The 22984-nt window shown below is 38.1% G+C and overlaps 1 protein-coding gene across 2 annotated transcripts; it reads right to left on the bottom strand.

Annotated features, from left to right (window-relative positions):
- Nucleotides 1-695: 695 nt before the first annotated feature.
- On the bottom strand, nt 696-22751 carry NME5 (NME/NM23 family member 5). 2 transcript variants are annotated; one of them, XM_044226857.1, is made up of 6 exons: nt 22710-22751; nt 21478-21652; nt 13773-13978; nt 12995-13095; nt 5602-5720; nt 696-859 (listed from the first exon to the last, which is right to left on the bottom strand). In XM_044226857.1, exons 2-6 carry the CDS (start codon nt 21604-21606, stop codon nt 779-781), a joined length of 636 nt encoding a protein of 211 aa, XP_044082792.1. In that variant the 5' UTR covers nt 21607-21652; nt 22710-22751; the 3' UTR covers nt 696-778. The 2 variants fall into 2 exon arrangements, with proteins under 2 accessions (XP_044082792.1, XP_044082784.1); XM_044226849.1 differs by having other exon boundaries at nt 22452-22737.
- Between the last annotated feature and the right edge of the window lie 233 nt (nt 22752-22984).

Genomic DNA, 22984 nt, shown 5'->3' with positions numbered 1-22984 from the left:
TACCAAAATATGAAAATAAGTCTATGTGGCAAGAAAAAAAAAAAAGTCCTCAAAGCTGAAAACAAGAAAAAGAGGATGAGAAGATGGAGAAGTAGAGGAGGATGATAAAGATGAAGATGATGATGATAAAGAGGTGGGTTCTAATTTTTTTCTCATCTCTAAGATATTTAACCTCCCTATACACAACTCACTCCTTTTGAAGAAAAAAAACTGAAATGGAACACTGTGTGAGACTTGTTTTTCAACTGTAGTGTCTTTTTCTATATAGTAAACATACCATCAAATGTGTCTTCAGCTACCCTGTCCTAGTGGCATTTTTAGTGGCCACTACCCTTGCCTGTGTGTCAAGAGGCCCAGGAATTGAAAGCAGGTTTTTCTTGGCACATAGTCTTTTCATCTTCAGTTGTTTCTAACATGTCTTATATAAATTAAACATTCTCCTAACTGCAGTCAAATGCTCTACCCCTGAGCTATACCCCCATCCGTTCTCCTAACTGGATGCCCATTTATGATCACCAAAAAAACATACATTTGTTTCATTAACATTTTAAATACTTCTAAATAAAATCAATTTTCTTATTAGAGAACAAAAATTACACCCTAAAGCTATATTTTACCTTAGGTAATGCTATCTTATGCATAAAACACAGTCATTTGTTTAAAACATCTCTAAAAACAACTCATTTCACACATAGTTATTTAAACCCCTTAGGAAGGTTTGTTTTAAAGTAGAAGCATGTCTTTCACAGTAAGATAGTGATTCGTTCTTTGAGGAACTTCAAGGTTCTTCTGCAGACAGATTGTGACACAGCTTGGGCTTGTTGGGATTATTTTTCAGTAGCCAATCAGCTAGCCAAATCTACGGAAAACAGAGGAAAAAAAAACTTGTAATAAACATTTAAATACATATATTATAAATTATAAATATATATTATGAATGATATAAATAATACACTGTATATACAAACTCACACTATAAGTAGTATAAATATATATCAATTTAAAACTCAGTTTACAGGGGCGCCTGGGTGGCTCAGTGGGTTAAAGCCTCTGCCTTCAGCTCAGGTCATGATCCCAGGGGCCTGGAATCCAGCCCAGCATAGGGCTCTCTGCTCCGCAGGGAGCCTGCTTCCTCCTCTCTCTCTTTGCCTGCCTCTCTGCCTACTTGTGATCTCTGCCTGTCAAATAAATAAATAAAATCTTAAAAAAAAAAAAAAAAAACAACTTAGTTTACAAAATCACTCTGAGAATGAGAAAATAACCATTAAAAAACTGAAACACTTGGGGCACCTGGGTGGCTCAGTGGCTTAAAGCCTCTGCCTTCAGCTCAGGTCATGATCCCAGGGTCCTGGAATCCAGCCCAGCATAGGGCTCTCTGCTCAGCGGGGAGACTGCTTCCTCCTCTCTCTCTCTCTCTCTCTCTCTCTCTGCCTGCCTCTCTTCCTACTTGTGATCTCCATCTGTCAAATAAATAAACTCTAAAAAACAAAAAACTGAAACACTAAGTTTTACATTATGCAAGATTGTCAAGTATAGATCCAAATTGGAAAAGAAGTCAAACTATCTCCTTTTACAGTTGACATGATCCTATTTTAAAGAAAATCCCAAGGAAAGCTATTATAACTAATGAATTCAGCAAAGCTGTAGGTTAAAAGATTAACATAAAATCCTTTGTGTTTCTAAACCATAAGAGACTCTTAATCTCACAAAACAAACAGGGTTGAGGGGAGGGTAGGGAGAGAGTGGTTGGGTTATGGACATTGGGGAAGGTAAGTGCTATGGTGAGTGCTGTGAAGTGTGTAAACCCGGCGATTCACAGACCTGTACCCCTGGGGCTAATAATACATGTTAAAAAAATAACAAAAAAATTTAAAAAATCTTTTGTGTTTCTATATATCAGCAATAAACAACCCAAAAGGAAAATAAGAAATCATTTCCATCCCAGTAGCATTAAAAAACAATTTAGGAGTACATTTAACTAACTTGCATACTGAAAACTATAAAATGTTGCTGAAAGAAATTTAAAGTCCCGAGTAAATGTGAAGATAACCGGTGTTCATGGATACAAAGACTTAATACTAATTTTTGCTTTTTTAAAAGATTTTATTTTTTAAGTAATCTCTACACCCAACGTGGGGGTCAAACCCACAAACCTGAGATCAAACATCCCATGCTCCACCGACCAAGTCAGCTAGGTGCCCTGGAAGACTTAATACTGTTAACATGTCATTACTACCTAAAGTGAGCTACAGATTCAATCTAATCCTTACGAAATTCCCAAAAATGTTTTTGCAAAAATGTTAAAGTCAATCCTCAAATTTAATGGAATATCAAGAGGCTCTGAATATACAAAACAATCATGAAAATGAAAAATAATTTGGAGAATTTTCTGACTTTCTTCTTCCTTTTTTTTTTTTTAAGTTTTTCATTTATTTACATAATTTCTATGCCCAAGGTAGGGCTCACACTTATGACCTCAAGATCAAGAGTCACATGCTCTTCTGACTGAGCCAGCCAGGCACCCCACCTTTTTTTTTTTAAGTAAACTCTACACTCAATGTGGGGCTTGAAGTTGTGACCTGGAGCTCAAGAGTCACATATTCCACTGACTGAGACTTCCAGGAGTGCCCTCTCAGCTACTTTTAATCAGAGTATAAAATGGTATAACCACTACAAAATTTGGCAATACTTACCCAAATTTAAATTTTTTTTAAAGATTTTTTATTTATTTATTTGACAGAGAGAAATCACAAGTAGGCAGAGCAGCAGGCAGAGAGAGAGGAGGTAGCAGGCTCCCTGCTGAGCAGAGAGCCCAATGTGGGGCTCGATCTCAGAACCCTGAGATCATGACCTGAGCAGAAGGCAGAGGCTTAACCCACTGAGCCACCCAGGCACCCCCTTACCCAAATTTAAAACGCACACATCAAACACATCAAAACATTCTTTTATAAAAAACAACATTATTTTTTTACTAGTATTTCCATTTGTAGGAATTTATTCATAGATATATGGTATACAGACATATGAATGAAGATATTCACTGTTGGCAGTTCATGTAATAAAAGCGTAGAAACAACATAAACTACCTTCTATATGTGACTAATTAATAAACTGTAAAACATCAATTCAAGAGAATGCCATGACCTGTTCTTTTAAAACAGGGCAATTTTGGTTGTGGTGTTATTTAATAATTCATAATATATATTGTGTAAATAAGGTAAAAGGAATTAAATGGCATATTTACTAGCTAGCATTTGTAAATGTACATGTTTTTAAGTAAAAATATATATGCTTATATATGTACAGATTTTCTCTAGTGAAAGGATATACAGAGACTGCTAAGAGTGAATGACTCCAGGAAGTATAACTGAATGACTGAGGAACAGAAATAAGAATGAGAGTTATTTTCATGATATATCTTCTTGTAACTTTTGAATTTCATACTATATTTAAATATTGCTTACTAAAAAAACTGTTCTAAATATTACCTACTCAAAAAACTAATTAGAAAAGAAAGTTAAGGGCAACATGTTTTTAAAAGATTTTATTTATTTATTTGTCAGAGAGATAGAGAGAACACAAGCAGAGGGAGCGGCAGGCAGAGGGAGAAGAAGGCTCCCCACCGAGCAAGGAGCGCAATGTGGGACTCAACTCCAGGGCCCTGGGATCATGACCTGAGCCAAAGGCAGATAGATGCCCAACCAACTGAGCCACCCAGGGGTCCCAAGGGCAACTTTTTTTAGATTTTCATCTGTTTTGAATTATAATTCTACCTTTTAAATTTTTTTTTAATTTCTTTTTTTTTTTTTAAAGATTTTATTTATTTATTAGAGAGAGAGAGGGAGAGAGAGCAAGCACAGGCAGACAGAATGGCAGGCAAAGGCAGAGGGAGAAGCAGGCTCCCTGCCAAGCAAGGAGCCCGATGCGGGACTCGATCCCAGGAGGCTGGGATCATGACCTGAGCCGAAGGCAGCTGCTTAACCAACTGAGCCACCCAGTTAGGCTCCATGCCCAAGCTGAGACTTCAACTCACAACCCTGAGATTAAGTCATGTGCTCTAGTAGTAAGCCAGTCAGGTACCCCTGTACTTTTTTATCTCTTTCCAAATGTTATAATCTCTGTGTGAAAAGCCTTATACTCAAAGATGTTTCTGTTACACTATTTATGATAGCAAATAACTCAAATAACAAAAGAAGTATGATAAGGGTAATAAAAGAAATCACTTAACTATTAAAATAATCTCTATAAAATATATATTTAAATATAGTGATATTTATGGGATATATGTTTATGTATAGTAATAGAAATAAAAAAATAAAACCTGAGCCAAGAAAAAACAGGACCAGAAAAGACAAAATAATAGCAGTTAATATTTGAGCACATATGCAACAGACACTCTAAGAATTTTACATGCATTCATATCTCTTGGTGTGTGTGTGTTTTTTTAAGTAGGCTCCAGAGGTGTTTGAACTCACAACCCTGAGATGAAGAGCGGAGTTATTATCAAGAGTCAGATGCCTAAACAACTAAGCCACCCAAGTGCCCTCACATAAATTTATACATTTAATCCTAACAATACTCCTACTACATAGGCAGGTACTAATCTATTTGCATTTTACTGGTGAGAAAAACTCAGAGGTTAGATGTCTGGAGTCAGAGTTGAATCTAGGCAAGATGACTTCAAAGACCATGTTTAGAAATGGAACCAGGGGTATCTTTTTATCATCTTTATATATATATTTTAAAGATTTTATTTATTTATTTGAGTGAGAGAGAGCATGAGCGAGGAGGTCAGAGGGAGAAGCAGACTCCCCATGGAGCGGGGAACCCGATGCGGGACTCGGTCCCGGGACTCCAGGATCATGACCTGAGCTGAAGGCAGTCGTCCAACCAACTGAGCCACCCAGGCGCACCTATCATCTTTATATTTTTCAGTAATATCAGGTTTCCTACTAAGTAAACTATGTTATTGTCACAATGAAAAGGAGTTATTAAAGAAATAATCTGCCTAGGGGCACCTAGCTGGCTCAAGTCAGTAGAGTGTGTGACTCTTTGTCTCAGGGATCATGAGTTCAAGCTGCACATTGGCCGTAGAGATTACATAATATAAAAATAATAATAATAACCTTATCTTTTGTTTTTGGTAAAAGTGACAAAGTTAGTATGAGAGATTAAATCTTTTGTCTTCCAAAGGGGATTCCCTTTCAGAATGGGAACACAGGCTGGAGATACTATTTTGTCAGGGCTGATATTAAAATAACCTTCCCTGAGGTGACTGGCTGGCTCAGTGGGAAAAATATGCCACTCTCAATCTTGGGGGTTGTGAGTTCAAGCCCCATGGTGGGCATATAGATTACTTTAAAAAAAAAATGAATGAAATAACCTTCCTTGATTATCTCTGAGTCTTCAAATGAGTGGGAGTACCTATAAGGAAGAAACAAGGAAGACATTTGGCCCTAGATACCATCCTCGTTCTTCCCACCCAACTATTCTTCCACCTGACTGAGCAATATTGAAGTATCTAGGGATGTAAATAAATACAATGTTTTAAATATGAAAACTATAGACAATTTCTTTATTGTGAATAAAAAGATTTCTTACAAAAGGATCTGCTGGTTTCTCCTTACAAAGTGCTGTGAGTCCTTCAAGCAGAGTTGGTGTTACATATAAATTTAAATAATCCTTAGCAGCTTGTCCAACTGGAATGGGTTCAATAATCACTGCAAATACAAATGTATTCCCTTTAAGACTAACACAAATAATGAAATATAATCATTACAAAGAAAGAAATTTTAGTGGCATGATACTTATAAAGGTTTGTGTTTTGTTTTTTTAACAAAAGGAAAACAGAACTAGATACATAGCATACACAGTGTGTTCAAAAACACACAAGCACACACAGAGAAATAATAAGACCACATAAGACTGGCAAAAAAATATATATCAAAATGCTAAGGCTGGGGCGCCTGGGTGGCTCAGTGGGTTAAGCCTCTGCCTTCAGCTCAGGTTATGATCTCAGGGTCCTGGAATCCAGCCCCACATCGGGCTCTCTGCTCAGTGGGGAGCCTGCTTCCCCACCCCTCTACGCCTGCCTTTCTCTCTGCCTACTTGTGATCTCTGTCTGTCAAATAAATAAATAAAATCTTCTAAAAAAAGCAAAAAAAAAAAAAAAACCTAAAAAACCCCGCTAAGGTTGATCATGTATAGGATTCTGATTATGTTTTCTACTACATCCTTGTCTGCATTTGCATTTCCATATTTTTTACAGTAAATATTACAATGGACAATGTCGTGAAAAAGAAAAATATGAATGAAGAATTTGAGAGGCAGAGCATACCCTCCCCATAAGAGATGCTTAATCTCAGGAAACAAACTGAGGATTGCTGGGGGTAGGAGAAGGAGGATAGGGTAGCTGGGTTACGGACATTGGGGAGAACATGTGCTATGGTGAGCACTGTGAATTTGTAAGACCAATGATTCACAGACCTGTACCCCTGAAACAAAGAATACATTATATGTTAACTTAATAAATAAATAAATAAATAAGTAAATCTATCTACTTTTAGTGGATCTCTGATCCTTGCCACTTACAAATAAATATATACATATATATATGAAGAACATGTAAAATCTAGGCAATTAATTCATTTCAACAATTAATTCTTCCCGACATAATGGCAGGCACTTTACAAAGTGGCATAGATACAACAGTGAATAACACATAGTCCTTGCTCCCTTATAAACTACTGAATATACACATAAAAACTGTTTTTGTGTGCCACATTCCTACTCTTATTTTTCAGGTTTTTTTTTTTTAAAGATTTTATTTATTTATTTGACAGAGAGTGATGACAAGTAGGCAGAGAGGCAGGCAGAGAGAGGAGGAAGCAGGCTCCCTGCTGAACAGAGAGCCCGATGTGGGACTCGATCCCAGGACCCTGAGATCATGACCCGAGCTGAAGGCAGCGGCTTAACCCACTGAGCCACCCAGGCGCCCTATTTTTCAGGTTTTTAAATAAATTTTTTAAGATCGAGGAAAATTTTAGTCTTATTCAAATTTTAGTCTTATTCAAATACTAATGTGTGTCAACCAGACTTGCAGTACAACAAAGAATTTATTTATACCAAGAAGAATGTATTTTATAAGTAAGTCTTTTGAGGTTGACCTCATTCAATGGGCAACTTTTTTTTTTTCCTTTAAATAGCTTTATTAATGGATGAGTTTTCCAGGGGATAGGGACTGATCTTGGGAAGAAAGAGGTACTTCCATGGAAGGCAGGGAAATAGACCACTTGCTCATGGGTCAAGGGGCCCAAGTGGGATAGAAGGGAGAAGGACAAAAGGAGTGATCGGGACCTAGCTGACAGACTATTTTCATTTTTATATGTCATCAATGGGCAACTTTTGATAAAGATGAGAATGTGAAGCTGCTGGTCTCATGTCTTCAGATATAAATCATCACTGGCCCAAGGAAACAGAGCTGGGAAGACAGATTTCTGTGTGATTAGTGTATGGGCTCAGTCCCAATGAGACAACTAACAATGCGAGAGTCCTTCATCAGGATGCCAGGAAAAGTTAGATGTCTTAAAGGACTTGAGTAAGTTTCCCTTCCTATTAGTTTCATTACAGCACTCTTTTTTTTACTGATCACTGTAATAATTTTGTTTTATTTTGGTTACACAAATATTTGTCATGTGTCTCTTTTACTCTGTAAGTTCCTTGAAAGTTAAGACCACACTGACCATGTTTACTGTACCCTGGACCCGGGCTCTTTGTAATATTTAAAAATGAAAATTGAGGGGTGTCTGGCTAGCTCAGTAGGTTAAGCATCTACCTTCAGCTCAGGTCATGATGCCAGGGTTCTGGAACTAAGCCCCCTGTCAAGCAGTGTTGGGTTTTCCACTTATCAGGGAATCTGCTTCTCTCCCTCCCTTTGCCCCTCCCCTCACTTGTGCTCTCTCCCTCTCTCAAATAAATACAATCTTTAAAAAAAATAAAGATGAGGGGCACCTGGGTGGCTCAGTGGGTTAAAGCCTCTGCCTTCAGCTCAGGTCATGATCCCAGGGTCCTGGGATTGAGCCCCACATCGGGCTCTCTGCTCGACAGGGAGCCTGCTTCCTCCTCTCTCTCTCTGCCTGCCTCTCTGCCTACTTGTGATCTCTGTCTGTCAAATAAATAAATAAAATCTTTTAAAAAAATAAAAATAAAGGGGTGCCTGGGTGGCTCAGTGGGTTAAAGCCTCTGCCTTCAGCTCAGGTCATGTTCCCAGGGTCCTGGGATCAAGTCCCACATCGGCCTCTCTGCTCAGCAGGGAGCCTGCTTCCTCCTCTCTCTTTCTGCCTGCCTCTCCTTCTACTTGTGATCTCTGTCAAATAAATAAATAACATATTTTTAAAAAATAATAAAAATAAAAATGAAAATTGATTATTGCCATTCCCATCCTTAAAAAGTCATTGGTTCCTCATTGCGTTTACAGTCCCACAGGAATCTATACCATGTAATTTCTACTTACATCTCCAACCTCATATTTATCTTCCCCTGATCTTTGTTTATACAACGTGTCACATTCTCTCTTGCTCATGACTTGAGAGAGACATGCTGTTCAATATGTTAGAATGTTCTTCCCTGGATCTCATGTCACTTCGTCAGTTGGGCCTTTCTTATCATAGTTTCTTATAATACCCTAAAATTGCTTTGTATAGCACTTACCATATAGTAACTAATTATACAGTCATTACAACTGTGCAATTATTTGGGTAATTATTGTTTAATGGCTATCTTCTGAACATTAGATGTAAACTCCAAGGGAGAAGGGACCTCATCTATTTTTTGTAATTTTACTAAGAAAATTTATTGAGGCCTATTCACATATAATAAAATTTACCCACTGAAGTATACAATAAATTTTTAGTGTATGTGTGTGTATGTGCAATCCAGTTTTAGAACACTTCACTACCCCAAAATGTTCCCTTGTGCCTATTTGCAATTTCCCATTCCCATCCCAGCCCTTGGCAAGCACTGAGCTTCTATTTCTAAAAATTTGCCTTTCCTGGACATTTCATATAAACAGATCATGTATGTTGTCTTTTGTGCCTGGACTCTTTCAGCATTATGTTTTGAGTTTCGTCCATGCTGTAGCGCATGTATCAGTATTTTTTTTTTAATTGCTGAATAGTATTCTATAGTATGGCTATCCAAGATTTTGTTTAAGCATTAATAGATAGTTGAGTTGTTTCCAGTTTTTGGCTATACTAAATAATGTTGCTATAAACATTCACATGTGTCTTTATGTAGATTTATGTCATCATTTCTCTTGGATGGGTAAATTCTAAGAGGAGCGGAAATGCAACAGAGTTACATGGTAAGCATGTTTAACATTCTAAGAAACCACGAACTGTTTTCCAAAGTGGCTTTATCATTTTACAATAATGTGTGAGGATCCCAGTATGTCTTTATCCTTGCCATTGATTATAATCCATTGGAGTGGGTATGCAGTGGTATTTCACTGTGATTTTAATTTGCATTTCCCCAGTGATTATGTTTTAATACTTTTTCATGTGCTCATTAGCCATTTGTGTATCTTTTATGAAATGCTTATTCAAATCTTTTGCCTGCTTTTTAATTGTTTGCCTTTTTAAAATTGAATTAATTATAAGAGTTCTTTATAAATCCTATAAAAGTCCTTTATTTTATATGATTTGCAAATATTTCCTACCAGTCTGTGGCTAATATTTTCAATATTTTTAATGATGGCTTTTGAAACATAAAAACTTTTTATTTTGATGTAGTCTAACATACCAATATTATCTTTTATTCATCGTGCTTTTGATATCATATGCATACCCTTTGTCCAACTCAAGATCATGAAGATTTTCCATGTTTTCTTCTAGCTATTTTTAGCTCTCATGTTTAGGTCTATGATCCATTGTTGCTACGTTTTGTATGGGGGTGTGAAACAAGGATCTATGTTCTTTCTCTCTTTTTACATGTGGACATTCAGTTGTCCTAGCACCATTTGTTGACAAGACCACCCTTTCTCCATCAAATTGTCTAGGTACTTTTGTTGAAAGTCAACTGACTATAAATTTAAGGATTTATTTCTAGATTCTCAATTGTGTTTCATTGATCTATATGTCTAGTACTATACTGTCTTAATTACTGTGGTCTCATAGTAAATTTTGAAATAAGATTAATGGAAGTTCTCCAACCTATTTCTTCATTTTAAAAATTGTTTTACCTTGCCTAAATCTTTTGCAATTTCAGATAAATTTTAGAATCAGCTTGCCAACTTCTACATAAAAGAATGTATGGATTTTGATAGGAAGTGCATTAGATTAATTGATCAATTTGGAGAGAACCACCATCCTGATAATACTGACTGTTCTGATCCATCAACATGGGACTGGCACAACTATTTTATTTTATATTATTTTATTTTATTTTTAATTTTATTTATTTATTTGAGAGAGTGACAGTGAGAGAGAGCATAAGCGAGGAGAAGGTGAGAAAAGAAGCAGACTCCCCATGGAGCTGGGAGCCAGGACTCCAGGATCATGACCTGAGCTGAAGGCAGTCACTTAACTGACTGAGACACCCAGGCGCCCCTGGAACAACTATTTATTTTAGATAGCCTTTCAGTTTTCTCAGTAATGTTTTATGCCTTTCAGTGTATAAGAATTGTACTTCTTTTGTTAAAATATTCATCTTTGTATTTCTGGCACATAGAAGGCAATTCAATAAATTTGTTGAAGGAATAAAATATAGCAAAGCTTTGAATTAGCCATCTCTTTTGAAAGGGAGAGGTAAGGGTGCTACATTTTTCAAGGGTTAGGAACTCTGAATATCTTTGTGACTTTTTTGAGTGAAACATCCTATAGGGTTTTGCACTTAGTTCTTGACTGACCTCTAAGCAAGAGAGAGCTCATATCCTAAACTCTGAGAATTTACTCAAAGAACTTCGTATTATCATAGCAGAAGATCTGCAGTGTGGTAGGTAATTAATCATTTATATTTATCCCACAACTTCTGCTTCTCAAATGTCTAATTATGTCTCTTAAACTCATGTCTAGAAGACAAATCAATAGGTAAAACCAAAGGTAATCTAAGAGAATAGCTTAGGTATATAACCCTATGAGTAAGAAAAGCTTCTAAAACAAAACAAAACAAATGAACAAAAACTAGAGAAAATAAAACAGTAATAGCAGTTAATAGTGGAGCACATATGCACCAAACACTCTAAGAATTTTACATGCATTTATATATTCAATTAAAATTAAAAATTAAAATTAAAATTAAAAATTAATTTAAAAATTTAAATTAAAATATAAAAATTAAAAATTAAAAAAAAGAAATTAGATCAGTCAGAATAAAATATTTAAGTAGGTAAATCCTTTTGTGTACAAATAGCTATAAAACAGTTTTTGTGGGGTACCTGGCTAGCTAGGTGGGTGGAGCATGCAACTCTTTTCTTCTTTTTTTTTTTTTAAAGATTTTATCCATGTATTTGACAGACAGAGATCACAAGTAGGCAGAGAGGCAGGCAGAGAGAGAGAGGGAAGCAGGCTCCCCGCTGAGCAGAAAGCCCGACGCGGAACTTGATCCCAGGACCCTGAGATCACGGCCCGAGCCGAAGGCAGCGGCCCAACCCACTGAGCCACCCAGGCACCCAGCATGCAACTCTTGATCTTAGGGTCATGACTTCAAGCCCCACGCTGGGTACAGAGATTACTTAAAAATTTAAAAATAAAAATAAGAAAAAAAAAAACCCCTTTAAATCAGTTTTTTAAAAAACAAAACAAAACTCAGTTTTTATTTAAGAATCAGGACTTTTGGGGCGCCTGAGTGGGTTAAAGCCTCTGCCTTCAGCTGGGGTCATGATCCCAGGGTCCTGGGATCGAGCCCTGTGTCAGGCTCTCTGCTCCGTAGGCAGTCTGCTTCCCCCCAACCTCTCTCTGCCTGCCTCTCTTCCTGCTTGTGATCTGTCTGTCAAATAAATAAATAAAATCTTAAAAAAAAAAAAAAAAAAAGAATCAGGACTTTTAGGGGTGCCTCGGTGGCTCAGTCTGTTAATCATCTGCCTTCAGCTCAGGTCATGATCTGGGAGTCCTGGGATAAGCCCCACGTTGGCAGGCTTCCCACTCAGCGGGGAGTCTGCTTCTCCCTCTTTCTCCGCTCTTGCTCTCTCTCTGTCCTCCCCTCTCTTCCTCCAGGCTCATGCTCTCTCTCTCAATAAATAAAATCTTAAAAAAAAAAAAAAATCAGGACTTTAAAATCTCCAAGACAGATTTCAGTTTTCTTTGAATAAGTATCAGTAGAAAATACTGAAGAATAGGCCTAAATGACTCAAAAGAAAAATAACAGGCCAAAAAAAAAAAAAAAAAAAAAAGAAATTCAAAGCTTCCCAATGCTTTACATCTTTTTCTTTACATCAGAAATCACCAAATTTTCTTCTGGATCTAAAAATATTGATAACAAACTAAAAACCTCAATGTTGTTCCTTACTATGCCCAGTTCTAAAAGGTTTATGACTTCCATAACAGGATGGAAACAAAAAACCAGTCTGAGACCTACGAATTTCATAAATGCGTAAGCATTCATTAGGCAAACAGTAAAGTATTAGAAAAAGTGGGAAATTTATCACAATTTCCAAGGGAGAGTCTTTTTTTCATGGGTAACAAACTTTACTGGTGCATTAGGGAGCACCTAAGGAATTGCAACAAAGGAGAAGAGAAACCCTAAACATGGCTAGTCTAAGAGAAAAGAAAGAAAAAAGTAAACTCTCAACAGATGCCCTACAGGACACAAGTTAGTTCTAAGGAAAATAATGAATTTTCCATTCTTGGCCTCAAGTTTGTAAGTAACTGTAACTTCAAAATATGACAAAATATACTGGAGAAAAACCCTGTTATCTTCCTTCCCAGGTGCATCACCCAAATAAAAGAAAAAGCAAACAATAGTGAGAAGCACTTGACTAAATTACTCATCAGCAACTCACCTTCAGGAAACATGAATCGAATTTCTCTTTCTGCTGCAGCAAAATCATTGCTCCCATGAAGTGCATTCCTTAGGTCATCTGTGCCATAAATTGCCCTTAGACTAAAAGTAAGTTAGAGATGATGACCATCCAGTGTGATATCCTTTCCTTACTCTTTACATATGCATTCTACTTAGGAATTTTACAAAAGCATTGCCACTTCTCACATGTGGAGGTTTTAATCTATTTTGAATTTTAGCTTAAATCTACCTAGGTGAGGGTCAAATATATTTAAATCTGCAATAGGATACACCGGGAAATAGGAGTTCTCTGGGTGAAGAAGAGGTGTTGTTTTGTGAGAAGTGAAAAGGCAAAGTATATTAAAAAATGCAAGAATTCAATGTCCTTGCATTTCCAAACTTTAATGATAATGCTAAAAATCTGTTTCTCTGGCCTTCTATAAACAATATTATTTTAAAAAGCCATGCCAATATTCTTATGAAAAATCCTACTTAGGTGGCAGTTTAATTCAAGGAGGAGAAGAATTAGTCTAATCAAACACAAATCAACATTCCCTGAGACCTTTTGGTGTATTTGCTATTAAGATGGACACTTAAATAGCTAAAATGTAAAACTGACCCCACCCCATCCCAACCAAAAAACACAAAAAAGTTGTCTTAGGAAAATTTCAACTGAAAAGATATTCTTATTACAATGAAATCACTTTTGGTTTTGTTGTTGTTGTTGTTTTCTTCTCATTTTTATACTTGGATTCCACTTTTCCCCCTAGGAAAGTTACCTGTCTGGGTGAGTCTCTTTAGCTACTAAGGTATTACTTGGTCCCAAAAGTTCTTTCCAGTAAGAGATGGCTTTATGTCTAGCTAATATCATGACAACAAGTGGTCCAGAACTCATGTAAGCTGTTAAATTGGGGAAAAACATCTTCCCATACTGTTCCACATAAAAGTTACTACAGTGCTCAGGGCTGAGATGCAGTTTTCTTCTCTATAAGAGAAACAAAGTCAACAAAAGTATTTCAAATGACAGTTCAATAATAACTCATTAAATAATTAATAACTTGAAATTAATACAAATTTGATTATAAAATTGAGATTTTTTTATTATGAAGAAATGGAAAGATAAAGTTAAATGTAGACTATAAAACTTCTCAAAGGTATTTAACCAACTGTCATGTGCTGTTGATGTGAATACAGACTCATGCAGCCACTGTGGAAACCAGTATGGAGTTTTATCAAAAAACTAAAAATAGAAATACCAAATGATCCAGTAATTCCACTACTGGGTATTTACCCAAAGAAACAAAAGCACTAATTCAAAAAGATATATGCACCCCTACATTTATTGTACCATTATTAACAATAGCTGAGGGGAGCCTGGGTGGCTCAGTCATTGAACAACTGCTTTCAGCTCAGGGCATGATCCTCAGGTCCTGGGATCGAGCCCCATGTTGGGTTACCTGCTCAGTGGGAGGCCTGCTTCTCCCTCTTCCAATCCCTCTGCTTGTGTTCCCTCTCTCACTGTCTCTCTCTTCTGTCAAATAAATAAAATCTTGAATAAAAAAAAAAAAACTAGTAGCTGAGACATGGAAGCAACCCAAGGATCAATCTACAGATAAGTGGATAAAGATGTGGTATATATATACACAATGGAATATTACCCAGCCATAGAAAGGAATGAGATTTTGCCATTTGTGACACTATGGACAGACCTAGGGGGCATTACAGCAAATGAAATAAGTCAGACAGAGAAAGATAATTACCATGATTTCACTGATATGTGGAATCTAACAAAACGAATGAACAAACTCTTAAACAGAAAACAGTTGGCAGAGGGAATGTTAGGAGGAGGCAGGGGTGAAAAGATGAAGGGAATTAAGAGGTAGGAACTTTTACTTACAAAATAAGTAGTAAGTCAGAGAGATTAAAAGTACAGCATAGAGAAAAGTGTTAATAATATTGCAATAATGTCATGGTGCCTGGGTGGCTCAGAGGGTTAAAGCCTCTGCTTTCAGCTCAGGTCATGATCTCAGGGTACTGGGATCAGGCCCCGCATCAGGCTCTCTGCTCCTCTCTCTGCCTGCTTCTCTGTCTACTTGTGATCTCTCTCTCTCTGTCAGATAAACAAAATCTTTGAAAAAAAATAAAATAAAAATAAAAATTTCATCTGTTATAATGTAAGCCCTTATCACATGCCCCTTAACAAGGAAAGGAAGCCACCTGCTACAGATATGCTGTCTAATGGAGCATAATTATAAAAATTAAGAGCTCCTTTTACACTAAAATTGATGAGGGGTACCTGGGTGGCTCAGTCCCTTAGGTACCCTTAAGGGTACTTAAAAATAAAATCTTTTTAAAAATTAGATCAAGTAGGGATGCCTGGGTGGCTAAATGGGTTAGGCCGCTGCCTTCAGCTGGGGTCATGGTCTTAGGGTCCTGGGATAGAGCCCCGCATCCGGCTCCCTGCTCAGTGCTGGGACTGCTTCTCTCTCTGCCTCTGCCTGCCTCTCTGCCTGCTTGTGATCTCTGTCTCTCTCTCTCTGTCAAATAAATAAATAAATAAAATCTTTAAAAAAATTAGATCAAGTAAAATTTTTTGGAATTCAGGTGAATATTTTCACAAAGCTAACCTGTATTAAATAATATCAGAAAGGCAACCATTAGTTTGTAACAAAGGAAATACTGCCACCTATTGAAAGGATGCATCATTTTTCAGGTTTTCTCTAGATGCAACAAGAAAGCCTAAGGAATAGACTTCCAACTACAAAAAGGCCATTTTAAAAGTTTATGATACAAAGAATATTGTACAATTCCACTTACATGAGATATCTGGAATAGTTAAAGTCAGAGAGACAGAAAAAGCAGAATAGTGGTTCCCAGAGACGGGGAAGAGGGGTAAACAGTTAGTGAGTACTAAGTACAGAGTTTCAGTTCCAGATGATGAAAACGTTCTAGAGATGGATGGTGGTGATGGCTGCACAATAAAAGGAATGTTAATACTGTTCAACTATACCCTTAAAAATGGTAAAATTTATGTTGTGTATATTTTTATCACAATTAAAACAAAAAAGAGGGCGCCTGGGTGGCTCAGTGGGTTAAGCCCCTGCCTTCGGCTAGGGTCATGATCTCAGGGTCCTCGGATCGAGTCCCGCATCGGGCACTCTGCTCAGCAGGGAGCCTGCTTCCTTCTCTCTCTCTCTCTCTCTGCCTATTTGTGATCTCTCTCTGTCAAATAAATAAATAAAATCTTAAAAAAAAAATAAAAAAAAAAAACAAAAACAAAAAAGAAGCATGCAACATACCAAAACTTTCTTTGGTACGAAATTTACTGCTGACTTGGGAAAGTGTTAAGCATTAGTATTTTTTTTTTAAGATTTTATTTATTTATTTGACAGACAGAGATCACAAGTAGGCAGAGAGGCAGGCAGAGAGAGAGGAGGAAGCAGGCTCCCTGCTGAGCAGAGAGCCTGATGCGGGGCTCGATCCCAGAACTCTGGGATCATGACCTGAGCCAAAGGCAGAGGCTTTAACCCACTGAGCTACCCAGGTGCCCCTAAACATTAGGATTGATGCTAATTAACATTCAAGGACCAGCTACTGCAAAACAGTGCTTGTATCTGTTCTTATACTGAAATTCATATAATCAAGAAAAAGAAATTTGAGAAGTTACAAAACCATCCGATTCGGTATTATCCTATTTTTCTATTATTTAAAATTAAGATGTGTCAGTATTTGTGATTCTTAGGCATATTTAACATGAACTACTTAAGGTTTTCACTAATTATTTTAAAAAGATGGACTTCTAAAAAAATTTAAGTAGAATAGCTTTGTCTTTTTTTTTAATTTTTAAAAAGATTTTATTTATTTATTTATTTGACAGAGAGAGAGAGAGATCACAAGTAGGCAGAGAGGCAGGCAGAGAGAGAAGGAAGCGGGCTCCCTGCTGAACAGAGAGCCTGATGCAGGACTCAATCCCAGGACCCTGAGATCATGACCTGCGCTAAAGGCAGTGGCTTAACCCACTGAGCCACCCAGGCGTCCGAATAGCTTTGTCTTATTTGTATACTTCATTTAATTGTTTTTTTCCCCCAAACGTAATAGGTTGTATACTTACAGGGATAAAATATTCAAAGCACTATAAAAAAGTATATACTGTGGGGGCACCTAGGTGGCTCAGTAGGTTGGGCCTCTGTCTTTGGCTCAGGTTGTGATCTCAGGGTCCTGGGATTGAGCCCCGAATGGGGCGCTCTGCTCAGCGGGGAGTCTGCTTCCCCTCTATCTCTCTGCCTACTTGTGATCTCTGTCAAATAAATAAATAAAATCTTTTTTTTTAATCTTTTTTTTTAAGTATATACTGAACAATTACATTCCTATCCCTGTCCTAATCCACCCTGATTTTCCTTGCTCTCCAATAGGCAACCATTTTTTAATCTCCCAGTGTTTCATTTGCAAATATTGGCAAACATGAATATGAATATGTTGCTTTTCTCTACCATAAAAGATTGCTGTACACAGTTCTGTCACCTTTTTTTCCCATAACAGGACATGGAGAAGTTCCTCTTTTTTCATTTTACAATTAGTTGCAGAGTATTCAATTTTATAGCTTCATCAGTCTATTTAACTAATCCTTTTCTTAAGGTTTTTTAAAAAAATATTTATGTATTTATTTTTGTGAGAGAGAGAAAGAGACCACAAGCAGGGGGAGAGGCAGACAGAGGGAGAAACAGGCTTCTTACTCGGCAAGGAGTCAGATGTGAGACTTGATCCCAGGACCTCACCATCATGACCCAAGCTGAAACTTAACTGACTGAGCCACCCAGGTATCCCAAGATTTTTTTCTCAAGTAATCTTTGCACCCAAGGTGGGACTTGAACTTACAACCCCAAGATCAAGAGATACATGCTCTACCAACTGAGCCACCCAGGAGTCCTTATTCAAACCATCTCTGAATGCTAGGTTGTTTTCAATCTTTTGCTCAAAAATGAATAATGCTCTGGGTGACAGACATTAAGAAGGGCATATGATATAATGAACACTGGGTATTACATAAAAGTGATGAATCACTGACCTCTACCTCCTCTGAAACCAGTAATACATTCTATGTTAATTAATTGAATTTAAATTTTTAAAAGTGGAAAAAAATGCTGCAAAAAATAATCTGTATATATGACACTTCATATTAATACATGGGTCACAGGAGGAATTCCATCATTAGAATTGCTGAGTCAGGGGCACCTGGGTGGCTCAGTGGGTTAAAGCTTCTGCCTTTGGCTCAGGTCATGATCCCAGAGTCCTGTGATGGAGCCTGCATCGGGCTCTCTGCTCAGCAGGGAGCCTGCTTCCCCCACCCTCCTCTCTGCCTACTTGTGATCTCTACCTGATAAATAAATAAAATCTTAAAAAAAAATTGCTGAGTCAAAGGGTAGATGCATTTATAATACTGTTTGATAACTGCAAGATTCCCTTCCATAGGGGTTTACCTTTATGATTTTGCTAGATGGTATTTTAGTTATTGGGTTTTTTTTTAAGATTTTATGTTTAAGTAATCTCTACACCAAATGTGGGGCTTGAACTCACAACCCTAAGATCAGGAGTTGCATGCTCCACCAACTGAGCCAGCCAGGCACACCTCAGTGTTGTTTCATTTTCTTTAAATTTTTCTTTTTTCTTTTTTTTTTTTTTTAATTTTTAATTTTTATTTATTTTTTTAAATTTTTTATTTTTTATAAACATATATTTTTATCCCCAGGGGTACAGGTCTGTGAATTGCCAGGTTTACATACTTCACAGCACTCACCAAAGTATATACCCTCCCCAATGTCCATAACCCCACCCCTTTCTCCCCACCCCCGTCCCCCCCCTTTTTTTTTTTAAAGATAGATGTACGTATGTATGTATGTATTTCTATGACAGAGACAGACAGAGAGAGAGGGATTATATGACAGAAACAGGCAGAGAGAGAGGGAACACAAGCAGGCCTCCCCCTCAGCTGGGAAGGAGTCCAATGGAGGATGGGGGCAGGTAATCCCAGGACCCTGGGATCATGACCCCAGCCAAAGACAGATGCCCTACCAACTGTGCCACCCAAGCAACCCTGCTCTACCCATTTTCAATGGATTTTTAAAATCTTTTTCTAGGAACTCTTTATATATTTAAAGATTAGCCCTTTGTGTTATGAATTGAGAATCTTTCTTTCCATGTTTGTCATGTGCTTTCACATTTTGACTTTATGATATTTACTTGGCTATGTTAAGTTTTTTATGTTTACAGACTTGTCAATCTTTTCTTTTATGGCTCCGAGATGATAAGTCACAGTAAAAAACGGCTGTCCCACTCCAAGAATAAAAGAAATTCATGCACCTTTTCTTCTAGAATTTATATCATTTTTCCCTTTTTTTAAGTATTAAAGATTTTATTTATTTATTTGCCAGAGCAAGAGAGAGTGTGTGAGCACACAAGCAGGCAGAGTGGCAGGCAGAGGCAGAGAGAGAAGCAGGCTCTTCTCTAAATTCCCTAGAATTTATATCATTTAATTTAAAAATATTTAAATCTTAGATCTGCTTGGAGTTTACCCTGATTAAGGGTAAAAATCCTAGCAATATTAATTAAAGGGGCACCTGAGTGGCTCAGTTGGTTAGGCATCTGCCTTCAGCTCAGGTCATGAGGCTCAGGTCCTGGGGCTCTAGCCTCGAATTGGGCTCTCTGCTGAGCAGGAAGCCTGCTTCTCCCTCTCCCACTTCCCTGCTGTGTTCCCTCTCTCGCTGTCTCTCTCCCTCTGTCAAATAAATAAATATAATCTTTTTAAAATCTTATAATCTTTTTAAAAACTTATTAAAATGTTCTTTATCTAAGTCTTTTAAATATTTCATTATACATTCCTGCACTACTTCCTTACACTTTCTTGTTATCATTCTTACTCTGAGCCTTTACCTATCCTTCTAAGATCAGCTGAAATCCCTTATTTTTCCTGAAGACAAAGTTTTTTTTTCCTTTTTATTTATTTTTGAGAGAGAGAGGAAGAGAGGGAGAGAGAAAATGTGAGCAGGAGGAAGGGGCAGAGGGAGAGGGAGAAGCAGACTCCCTGCTGAGCAGGGAGCCCAATTCTGTACTTGATCCCAGGACCCTGAGACCATGATACTTAACCAACTGACCCACCCAGGCACCCCCGTTTTCTTTTTAAAAACACTGACAAAATAGATAATATGAAACTATACAAATATGAGAATGAAAAACCCTATAATTTCAAATAGGGATGATATAAAAAGTATTTAAAATATTTTCATTATATTTGATAATCTTTAACAAGGCTCTTTTTACATACATTTTCAAACCTCTACCAACTGAAGAATAAGGCTTAAAACATTAAATGTTTTTAGTAATTGAAAAATAATACCAACAGTCTAAAGTCCATCAGTTGAGGAACAAGTAAATAAATTGTCATTCATTCAGAGGGGAATATTACACAGAACCGAAGAAGAATGAGAGCAATTCAGCCATACATACTAACATGGAATGCTATCAGAGCAACTCTGTAAAGAATCAAGGGAAGAGGACTGTCCTGTTTCATGGGGGAGGAAATGTTTGTAAATGCTTAGAAAAATCCTGCAAAGGGGCGCCTGGGTGGCTCAGAGGGTTAAAGACTCTGCCTTCCACCTGGGTCATGATCCTAGGGTCCTGGGATCAAGCGCTACATCAGGCTCTCTGCTCAGTAGGGAGCCTGCTTCCCCCAACCCCCGCCCCCCGCCCGCCTCTGCCTACTTGTGATCTCTGTCTGTCAAGTAAATAAATAAAATCTTAAAAAAAAATCCTGCAAGAACAGAAAGCATTAAGAAGATGCCTTTCCTTGGAGACTGAGACTTGGGTGTTAGAGCAGAGGGGGAAAAGGAATTTTAATTCTCATTTTATATCCTTTTGAAGTATGAAAAAAATTAAAACTAACACATATAACTTTTACACTTTAAAGTTAAAATAAGGGATGCCTGGATGGTTCAATGGGTTAAGCAGCTGCCCGTGGCTCAGGTCATGATCCTGGGGTCCTGGGATAGAGTCCCACATCTGGCTCCCTATTCTGCAGGAAGCCCGCTTCCTGAGCCTGCTTCCTGTCTGGGGCTCACCCTGCTTATTCTCACCCTGACACATAAATAAAATCTTAAAAAATAAATACATAAAGTTAAAATAAACCTAAGTTTAGTACTCAGTTCTAAGACACTAAATAGGTTAACATATTTAAGCATTTAAAAAAAATTTTTTAAGAGATTTATTTGACAGAGACAGTGAGAGAGAGAGAACACAAGCAGAGGGAGTGGGAAAGGGAGAAACAAGCTCCCTGCTTAGCAGGGAGCCCCAATGCAGCCAGATCCCAAGACCTGGGATCACTACCTGAGCCTAAGGCAGATGCCCAACCGCTAAACTACCCAAGCGCCCCCATTTTTTTTTCTTAATGAGCAAAGAGAGAAAAAGAAACATGATCACCATGCCCTGAGTTACCTGAACAATAGTGAATCCAGATCTGAGAATGATATCTTGTATCTCCTCCTCTTTGTCCACAATATCCGGTTTGATAATAGCCAGAGTTTTTTCTACATATATCTGAGGTGGGGGCATTGATATCTCCATTCTGTCTTTTCAGGGTACAACTTAGTAGATTCTCCACAGGTATCAACTGCAACGACATGCATCGTCCCACCCCAAATTTAATGTAACCGTGATTAAAAACAATATTACTAGGCGCTTGGGGCGCCTGAGTGGCTCAGTGGGTTAAAGCCTCTGCCTTCGGCTCAGGTCGTGATCCCAGAGTCCTGGGATGGAGCCCTGCGTCGGGCTCTCTGCTCAGTAGGGAGCCTGGTTTCCCCTTTCTCTCTCTGCCTGCCTCTCTGCCTACTTGTGATCTCTGTCAAATGAATAAATAAAATATTTTAAAAATATATATTACTAGGCGCTTGATGTTATTAACTTATAGTTACAAACTGCCGAATCTTTTTCTGTGAGCAGTGTCTCAGTAATATCAGTCTGAGCGCCTGGCTGGCTCAGTCCAAGGAGCACGTGACTCTTGATCTCTGGGTCTCCTGGGTTTGAGCCCCAGGTTAGGGGTTAGGTTTTAGGTTCATAAATGAACTTTAAGAACAACATAATTTCTACTCTATGTCTTTTTTTTTTTTTTTAAGATTTTATTTATTTGATAGGCAGAGATCACAAGCAGGCAAAGAGAGAGGAGGAAGCAGGCTTCCTGTGGAACAGAGAGCCCGATGTGGGGCTTGATCCCTATGTCTTTTTTTTTTTTTTTTTTTTTCCTTAAGATATTTATTTATTTGCCAGAGAGACACACAGTGAGACACGGAACACAAGCATGGGTGTGGGAGAAGGAGAAACGGACTCTCCCCTGGGCCCAGAGCCTGGGATTGTTAACTGAACTGAAGGCAGATGCTTAAGGACTGAGCCACCCAGGCGCCCCTCTACTCTACCTCTAATTCGTGCCCTTGGTTTTCCTAAGCGCTTTCACTGAGGTCCAGAGGCCAAGGGGTAGTCTGAAGGTCTTGGAAGACCGGACGGGCCTCTCTGCAGCAACTCTCCACCCAGGGCAGGTAAGCCGCCTCCGGTCCCCGCCCCTCCTGGAAGTCCACACACAGGATCAGGTCTGGTTAGAAAGCAGGAACCCCAGGTCCCAGGGCCTTTCCAGGCTCACTCGCAGTCCCGAGTACAGCCCTCATTTGCGCACTCACCCCAAGCCAACTCCTGCCCGGCTACCGCCGCTTGTTGCTAGGAGACCCAAAGCACAGTTCAGGGACGGCAGCTGCAGAGGGCCAATCCCAGCACAGTGCGTAACAGACTGGGTGGTTCTTTTTAATCAAGGGAAGGAGCAAGCCTACACCTGTCTTTATTCCCCCTGCCAATCTTCGAGCACTAGACATTTTCCAACATTTTCCTCATCTCATTTTACCCTCCTAGCCATTTAAAGGACGCTTAAATTATATCTTTATAAATAATGAGACAAATT

This window comes from Neovison vison, chromosome 1 (genome assembly GCF_020171115.1).
Source record: "Neovison vison isolate M4711 chromosome 1, ASM_NN_V1, whole genome shotgun sequence".
In the NCBI taxonomy this organism is placed as follows: domain Eukaryota; kingdom Metazoa; phylum Chordata; class Mammalia; order Carnivora; family Mustelidae; genus Neogale; species Neogale vison.
This window is presented reverse-complemented; position numbering and strand designations above follow the sequence as displayed.

Coding starts and splice junctions, on each gene's coding strand:
- NME5 (XM_044226857.1), bottom strand. CDS start 21,606: ATGGAGATATCAATGCCCCCACCTCAGATATATGTAGAAAAAACTCTG. Junction 13,979..21,477: donor CTGGATTCACTATTGTTCAG/GTAACTCAGGGC, acceptor TTTCTCTTATAG/AGAAGAAAACTGCATCTCAG. Junction 860..5,601: donor AGAAACCAGCAGATCCTTTT/GTAAGAAATCTT, acceptor TGTTTTCCGTAG/ATTTGGCTAGCTGATTGGCT.